The sequence below is a fragment of the Tinamus guttatus genome, unplaced genomic scaffold (genome assembly GCF_059628265.1).
Source record: "Tinamus guttatus ecotype Peru unplaced genomic scaffold, ASM5962826v1 Tinamus_guttatus_pri_ptg000055l, whole genome shotgun sequence".
In the NCBI taxonomy this organism is placed as follows: Eukaryota; Metazoa; Chordata; class Aves; order Tinamiformes; family Tinamidae; genus Tinamus; species Tinamus guttatus.
This window is the reverse complement of record NW_028288589.1, coordinates 860,176-869,102: the sequence shown is the minus strand read 5'-3', so window position 1 is coordinate 869,102 and position 8,927 is coordinate 860,176. Positions and strand designations below refer to the sequence as shown.

The following is an 8,927-nucleotide window of genomic DNA, read 5'->3' as shown; positions in this document are numbered from 1 at the left end:
GGAGAGAAATATTAAGTCGCCAAAATCCGATCCGTTGTACAGCCAATCAGAGTCCTCAGCATGGGATTTAACTAAAAACACTTCGACCTTGTAAATGTTGCATTTGGAAAGTGCTTCCCCCACTGAGGACATCGGTGCTCAGGCTGGATATAAGAAGGGTGTAGGTGACGGTCATTTGCAGTTCCCATTCACAGGGACAAAATGTCAGGGTTGCAAGGAAAAAAAAAAAATGTAATGATAATTAGGGAGGCCCTAATCCGCCCCCTGAAAATCCATTGCCCAAACTCATGGTAAATCCTGAGTCTCTCCAGAGTGGTTCCGGGGGCTCCGGGTTAGCCCTGGAGATCAGGATCTACCCCGACTCATTACGTACTCCCAAGTAAAGTCGATTGGAGCGTATTTTTTGTTGTTTTTGTTTTGGAGCGAGGGGATTGTTTTTAATATTTCCTTTTGGTATTTACGGGGCGCTGCAATGGTAGACCTAAAGGTAGAAAATAATCCTGCATTGTGAATAGGAACATCATGCCTGAACTGTATATTATAAATATACATAAATGCTCACGTACACACATATAGAAGTGAAAAAACACAGTAACAGAGCAGTGGGGATATTACGGACAATAAATAAATACATAATAAAAAGCTCCTATTCTTGAAGCTTTGTAATAATACAGAACATTTTGTTTTACCGGCTAATACTTGGAAGAGGGAAAGATTTACTCCGAATTTAGCTAGTAAAGGCAAAATGAAACGAAAGATCACGTTAACATGACATGAGGTTTATTATAGGTCTGCTTAGAATGAAGAGGTAAGAGTGGTAAAAATATGGACACTTTTAAGTCAGACAGAAATAAAATACCAACATTTCTGAGAAGCAATATTTATTGTCTTTTTTTTTTTTTTTTTCCATGTAGAGACATGTCCTGAATTTCCCCAAAGCCTAGATTGGGAAAATAAAGACTTCTTGGCATTATAAGTAAATCCGTCTGCAGAACCGAAGCAGCACCAACATTCAAAAAAACTGAAGAGGAAAATACAACAAAACACAACAATCTCTTTTTTTTTATTCTTATTCTTATTATTTATGTAAATCATGTCATCACTGGACAAGAAACCAATTTCTACCCATTACCATAACAGCTTGTCTATAAAGAACAGAAAAAAAGATTCAGATAGAATACTATCTAGTCAAGCTTTTTTTTTTTTTTTTGGTTTTGCTTTTTTCATTTTGTTCTTTTTTTTTCTTTTTTTTTCTCTTTTTGTTTTTAAATTCCCCCACCCATTCACAGAGGTATAGATTCACAGATAAATAACCCAAAAACTACTTGCTCGCCATATTTACACATTCCCGTTAAATTAAGCATAAATAAATATATACAAACTCAATACTGAATGCCTCTCCGCATTTCTTCTCAGGAAGAGTCGATAAACTGATATTTCTCACTGCATGGTCAGACTTTTTTATTTTTTTTCATGAAGAGGAGGTGAAAGGGATCATTTGGGGCTTAGGAAGGAGAATTCTGGTTTGTTTGTTTGCTTGTTTAATCATCTTTCCATTTTCTCATTCGTGTTTTCATAGCTTTGCATATGTTTGGTTTTTCCCTTTCCTTATCGCTGGCACGCAAGGCTTAGTCTCTCTCGAAATGCTCAGACACTTGTCAGGGCATTTGGGGATCTTTTTACTGTTGTTGTATAAGAAAATATATTATCTGTAAAAAGCCTAGGGTGTCTCTCACCCAGAGAAACCCGAGGGGAAGGGGCGCTTGGTCGGATAACAGGGCGGCAGGGACCTGCTCCTTGCCCCGGGCAGCTGAAACAAGCACCAAATTCTCCCATAAAAAGTACTAAAACAGAGGAGTTCGTGTTAAACCAGTCAGAGAAAGATTAGCAGGAGCAGGTAATGAGCTCTTGGGCACAGCTAGAGGTTTTAAACTCCCTCCCCTCCATCCTCTCGGACCCGAAAGCAAAAATTCAGGGATTTTTGGGGGAGGGGGGAGAGGTTGTTCTCGATACGAGCCTGGGATTTCTCCCAGGAAGGTCCTCCCCGTTGCTCAGCTGGTCTCTGGCCATGGAGGTTACGACGCGAGGAGACTTTAATGGAGCTTCTCACAGAGAATTGCTATTAGGTGGGACAAGACACGACCCGGTTTTAAAGAGCTAAGCCGTCTTTAAAAGGGAACCCCCTCAAAAGCGGCTTCTCGTTTTCTTCACACTTTGTGTGAATAACAACCAGGGAAAAAAAAAAAAGTAAAGATATTTCCAACCGAAAAAAAAATCAAAGAAAAAATATAGAAGCAAGGCTAAGAATGAAGTAAAATTTACAATAACCCACCTGTTTGGCTTGAAAACAAACTTGGTCTCTCCTCAAACATTTTTCCCTTGTGTTTAAGAGTGAAGCAGCCATGTTAATGCTCCTGTTTATTGATTTATGATCCTGAGGAAACCAAATGTTTTAATAACTCAATTATCAGAGCCACCCCAAGATGAGGAGCCGGGCTGGGGGAGCACAGGGAAACGCTGCTCCATTCAGGCTATGGTGGGATTTGGAGAGCTGGAGGCTGTGCTTTGCTCTCCTGGAGGAACCTCAGCACTGAGCAAAGCATATGGCCAGCACTAGACCATGGCACTACAGTTCCTGTGCCACGGTTTCTCCTGTTTGCTTTTCATATAGAAACCTCAGGGACTTCATCTCAGGACTTTGGGGAGCAGCTGAAGAGAATCTGCTGTAAACCTTGCAAACTCTTTAGTTTTGCCTGAGCAAAACCCAGCCTGGTGTTTGCAGCTGAGTGGGAGGTGTGAGATGTACATGCAGCTGCTAGGAGTCAATTGAAACTCTCCCCTTGACCTCCTCAGGGTTTGGATCATGCTCCAAGTGACCCAGTTTTCACCTAAGGGGGATTGCAGCAGAGGCAGACCTTCACATATGCATGTTCATCCACACGTGTGCATGTAACTCGTCCCACAAGACTCTGCAAACAGTCTCCCTTTCTATACTTTCTTTGCCTTCTTTTAAAAGAAAGGAACATCCCCAGCATCCCCCAAAACTCTTGTATTGCAATCTCCTTGGGGGAAGGGAGTGAATCCCCCTGTCCCTGCTCAGGAGCTGGAGTCACTAACCTGAGACCTCCCCACTCAGGAGTCCACTCTGAGGTGGGATGCTGCAGATTCAGGAGAGTTTGCTAGGCCTCTGGGCCCTTTGAAAAGGCTGCTTTGCAGAGGAAGGCATAGCTCTGCGTAACTCTCAGTATTTGCCTTAGAAAGCCAGGACAGTCTTGTATGACAAAAGAGGGAGGGATGCCGTAGGGATTTATACTTGCGGCTTCCATCACAAATCCGTACATCCCTTCACTTCTCCCATCACACAGCTTGGGGTCACTTTGTGCTGGAGGTAGGGTTATCCAACTTCATGATCCTGCTGAAATTAGGAGGCTGATTGGCAAAGGGGTGGCCTTAAGAGGGTCAAGGTTACCTGGGGTCTAACGCTCAATCTGAGGGCCAGGATCTCCAAATGAAGGATGACCAAGGTCTACATCCCACAGGGATCTATGCTGCCACAAGTGCTATGCTGGACTAGTGTAGGGTCTTGTGACTGCAAGAGATGCAAACCCATCACAACCTGCTAGGGGCTTCCAGGCTACTCCATCACAGGCTACCCCAGTTCCTGCCTGGAGCCCATGGAGTAGCCTATAGGCCTCAGTTTCCTCTCTCTCTTTTCTTATGAGGATGCTCTGCCCCAGCAGGATCAAACTACATGAAGGCAGGCCAGCTTCAGAGAGGTTAACACTCCCTGGAGCTAAACAAATCCATAGCATCCCTACATTTCCACTGCTACATACAGGTGCAAGTCACAGGTATGGGCCAAGAGCTGAGACCTTCACTTGCAGTGTGAAGATAAACTTGGGAATGTAAAGATAGACTCACTTACAAACCTTTCATATGCAACTAAGGACATTTTGGGGTGAGAATCAAGAGGCTTATTTGCCTGTTTAAGAAAAAACTGTTGAAGTTGCATCCCTGCATTAGTTCTTCCTCACTTCTGAAATTTTTTAATTTTAGTTTCAGAACTGAAGCAAGGCAAAGCTAAGCCTATCCCCTCTCCCCACTTAGAGTTCAGGAGTCTCTGTCCAGGTTGGACTTGTGGCCTTAAAAGAAGTCACAGTGGCATGGCCTGTCCCCAAGGGGCCTCCGGGAAAGCCAGGGTTTTACCCTCACCCAGTCACTGTTCTCACATGAGAAAAACTATGTGTTAGTGCACGACACCTACCCCACTGCAGAACATGTGCAATTACAGCAGCATTCAAATAGAAATTCACATCCTTACACTTCAGCATTGTTTTACCGTATAAGACAAAGAATATGTTAAGGAAAAACAGGAGAAAGAGAGAAATCAGACTTTCCCTCCACACACCCCCCCGCAAAATCATAGGCATAAGACATCCTGTCACACACCAAACTGCTGAGAAAAACATTGGAGTCCTGATTTTTCCCCTCTTATCACCCTATCTTGTACTGAACACAAGAGTCACAAGACACTTTTTTTCTTTTTAAAAAAAAAAAAGCTTTCTACGCAAAACTGATTTCCTCAGCCAGAAAGCAGAAATCAGGATATTCCGTGGCAAACCCTCCCCGCTCCCATCACGAGGAGCCAGCTCACGTGGCAGCCCTGTCCTCTCTGTGGACCAAGCCCTGGTGCCAAGCAAGGGTGGCAAGAGTCAACGCAACTCGCATTTTCTTTGCAGTGTTACACCTCGGTTTCAACTTCTATTTTTATCTCGTTCAAATTATTCCCTTTGAGCTTCTTTAAAGAAGTGCACCTACAGGATTCGGAAACAACTGGCTTTGACTTGAAAAACAAAAAGGAGGAAAAAAAAAAAAGAAAAAATATCAGAACATCAGAATTGTGGATTTTTTTTTCTGTACCTGATATATTGTGTAGGGATCTCTAGTCCTCTTTGAAGAAGCTCATAAGCCAAGCGGGCAAAGCTTTAGGAAACAGAAGAAAATAAAATAGTGCATACTCCTGAGAAAGGATTACATACTCATATCACTCTTTTTTGTTGTTGTTGTTGTTGCTGTTAACAGTTCTTTAAAAATGGGGAAAGATATCTCTCACACACACACTACTAAAGGAAGTTAAGGATCATAACATTGGCATAGTTCGGAATACAAAACTTCTTAGAGAAAAGAGGAGTTCTCAGGAAATCAAGAAATCGGCTAGCACTAACATTTCACCAGACCTGACTTTCAAATTTTGCAACCCCTTATAGACAAGGCATTTTACCATCAAAGGCAAGTACCAAATTAAAAAGGTATGTCTGCATGCATGAATGTGTGTGGCAGTACACACATATTAAATACATATATATGTATGCATGCATACATATATATATACACACAAACATACAGAGAACAAATACACGTCCCTACCATGTTGTGTGGGTGCATATGCATATGCACATGCATAGGCACGCACACACATACACACCTGTAAACACTGGTAATCTAAACAGAGAGGCTGTCTAGACCAGGAAAAAAATGATTCTTAAGAAATAAGAGTTAGTTAATTTGATTGAGCTAACATGCCTCCAAATGTCTGACCTAATGCCATTAAGTGCAGTGGCTGCCACAGGATGCACATAGAGATGATGGGTTTTGCTGTCCTCGCCAAAGGCCTGAGTCTTTGCACGCCCACTTGTGCCACCTCCTTTCCTAGTCTAGACAGAGCCAGGGTGGTGGGATGAGATGGGAAAAGCCTGGAAATGAGACAATGGGGTTGCTCGGGAAGGAGCGCGTTGGAAGATACTTTTGACTAGTGTGGAGACGGGACATCATTCCAAAATAAAGACAAAAAAAAAGAATGAAACAAAATAAAATTCACAATAAAGACAGACCGTGCATCTCAAGAAATCAAAGCACTGACACCAAAAATGTTTCTCCAATTTCTTCCAATAAGTTATTCATTTCTTTCTTTTATTATTATTATTAATTATTATTATATCCCCCCCCCCGCCCCAAATCATTTTTTAATGTGAATGAACAAAAGTGGGAAAAAAAAATCCTGGTGGTTGTCTTCACATGTTCCTGGCAAGAGACTCTGAACCACTGGTCTTGCGCCATTGTGCTCCTCTGATCTTAAATTATTGTCTTTAATTATTATTATTTTATTCTTATTATTATTTTGTCCTACCTAATAGAATTCTTCCAAAGCCCAATCCAATATTTTTAAAGCTAAAATTAAGACGTTTTTTAAAAGATTATCTCTCTCTCTTTTCCTTTTATTTATTTAACTTTTTCCTTTTTTTTTTTCCTTTTTTTTTTTCATTTTCTGTGTTTCTCTTCCTTGTCTCCAGTTTTACTACCTGGTCCTTCGCCAGATGTGTGCCTGTTAGCAGTGTTGTTGTTCAAGAACATCTTGTCCATGCCTTTGAGAGCTTCAGTTAGGTAGTTTTGAAGGGCCGTGAGGGCGGCGCAGATAGCGGGGGCCCCAAAGCCGTGAGTGATGAGGCTGAAGTGAGTCAAGCAGCTCTGAATGCCTGGTTCCAAAATTGGGGTGGGCCGGCTGTTCCCAATGGGCGTCCTGTCCTGGGCCAAGAGATCTGTAAATTCTTTACAAAGTTGCCTGCATGGAAGAGAGGCAGATGAAAAGAGAAGAGAGGAAAAGAAAGAAAAGTGATGGTTAGACTGATACCATGCTGGCAGCGGTCTCTGGGACAGCAGAGTTGAAGGAAAGGGCAGGAGCAGGGCAAGACTGGCCCCAAGTCCCAGGTCTCTTGACCACTTTCCTTCCCCCAGCAGCATGGGGGACCCAGCTGCTGTTCCCACCAGAAGGCCGGTGGAGACCTTCAGCCTCCAACCAGCAAGGAGTGAATTGCTGCAATGGAGTTGTGGGGAGAGCACGTGATCTGGAGATGAAAACTGCCATCACCAGGATGCCTCTGAGGCACTGCTAAAAACAAACAAACAAACAACAACAAAAAAACCTCTAGTCTAGAAATATCCAGGCCCAGGTAGAGCAAAGGCAGAGAGATGAAGCATGAGTCTGCTGTCCATCTGTCTGTCCTGTAGCCACAAGCCTAGAGGGTTGTGGGGTAGCACAGGGAGGGGACAAAACCCCTTTGGATGGCCCTTCTTCACGTGAAGACCAAAGTTGGAGCTTTCTGTCTTATTTGTCAGGGGATGAAAGTAAATCAAAGCATAGGAGCTGCCATATAGCTCTTGTTTGTTTTCTCCACACCTTGGAGAATCAGAGCTTTTATTTTTTCATTTTTAATGTTTTTTTTTCTCCCTCTCCTCTGCATTGCTTTAGTCCAGAAGGCCTTCAAGTCAACAGGTACTCAGGCAAAGTGGAAACCCAAGGGGCAGAGAGGTTGTCCCAAAAGAGTAAGCAGTTTGAGAGAAATGCCTACCCAGGGACCACAGGATAAAGGGCTGAAGGGAGAAGAAGGAAAAAAAAAAAAAAAAAAAGGAAAAATGAGAAAAAAAACTTTAAAAGGGCATACAGCTCTCATCCTCTGAAAATCTCTGAAATTCCCAGTGGGTTAAAGGTTTCAGAGGGTGGAGAAAGATAAAGGTCTATTTCTATGTGTATTATCCATTAAGAAAGTGCAAGAGAGGAAACTTTGAATTTGGAGAACAAACAGTAATGAGTCCAACATTTTACATCTTCAAAGAGCAAAGCAGGGTCTGTGAGCAATTAAAGTTCTGGGACATTAATATCTCCTGACCCTGCGGAAAAGGGCAATCAAATTCCAATCATGTCTAAAAAACATCTGGACAAATTTGAGCAAATGATTTTTCAACCCTCCATATATTTCTTTAAATTACGCTGTCATCAGAACAAGCTACGTTCCAGAGCATGAAATAAATGAGAGCTGTTTGGGTGAGGGTTTTTTCCCTATCTTTTTCCTTTTTTATTTTTCAGAAGAGGGAAGTGTGCATAGAAACCCAGCACCCAAGACCCAGGCGAGCTCTAAAACACCCGAATAGCTGGCCCGGGATGAAAAAAAAAAAAAAAAAAAAAAAAAGCTATGGAGAAAGTCCCAAGTGGAAGAGATGGATGTGGGGGAACACCCAAACCTAGAGGCAGATTGTTAGTCCCTGTCTCCTCGCTCACTTTGCAAAAACGACCACGTTTTTTTTTCAAATGACAGATGACTTTTTAAAAATATATATTATTATTAAAGAGTGCGGGAAAGATGTTGTGATTTAACAGCAGCCACGCAGGTGCATGTCAGCATGAGGAAGGGACAAACAGGCAGTCAGGGTTGTTTCACCCCTGCAACCATAGGAGTGGGAGATATAGATATATATATAGATATTTGGTCTTATTTCCATCTTTCCATGAAAGTTTTGTTTGTTTGTTTGTTTGTTTGTTTTCGAGGGGCAGAGGGGATAGCTCGGAAACTACCTAATGGACAGTTGCCTACACCACAGAGAAACCCTACTGCAGAAAGGCACGGAGGCAACATAGTGTCCTGGTGGGTCACAGGGACCGCATGAGCATCCCTTCCTCCCTCCTCACATCATTATAACAGGGGGACTGCAAACTCCCCCTCCCTTTAAAACTATCTCAGGAAAAAAGAAAAAAAAAGAAGGAAAAAAAAAAGAGCTTTAAGAAAGGGAGAGCAGAGCGGCAGAGGTGGCCAACTTGGCACTCACTTTGTAGCAAGCAGCATGTTTTTCCTGGAGTGGAGGTCGCTGGGGTCCGTGTGCTGCCTGTTCAGGTATTCAGAAACAGCCTTGGCTGGGAACTCCGTTTCGCAGATGTACCCAAAATCCCGAGCTAAATGAACGGCCTCACCTGGACAAAAGGAGAGGGGCATTAACAGCCTCTGATCACGGCCCGGATGGGGGGAGTCTGACCGGCCCAGAGGGTGGGAGCAGCTCTAGGGACCCACTAGCATCCCCTGCACCTTAGAGACGGGTCC

The 8,927-nt window shown here is 43.0% G+C and overlaps 1 protein-coding gene across 3 annotated transcripts in view; it reads right to left on the bottom strand.

Moving 5' to 3' along the window:
* Positions 1-5,880: 5,880 nt before the first annotated feature.
* The window catches only part of TFAP2B (transcription factor AP-2 beta), a 26,813-nt gene continuing 23,766 nt past the window's right edge, over positions 5,881-8,927 (bottom strand). For all 3 annotated transcript variants that reach the window (XM_088540093.1, XM_088540092.1, XM_088540091.1), the window contains exons 7-8: positions 8,659-8,800; positions 5,881-6,619 (exon numbers count right to left, since the gene is read on the bottom strand). In XM_088540093.1, the coding sequence (XP_088396219.1) occupies positions 6,319-6,619; positions 8,659-8,800 (443 nt within the window). In that variant the 3' untranslated portion in view covers positions 5,881-6,318. The remainder of the gene's footprint in view (positions 6,620-8,658; positions 8,801-8,927) is intronic.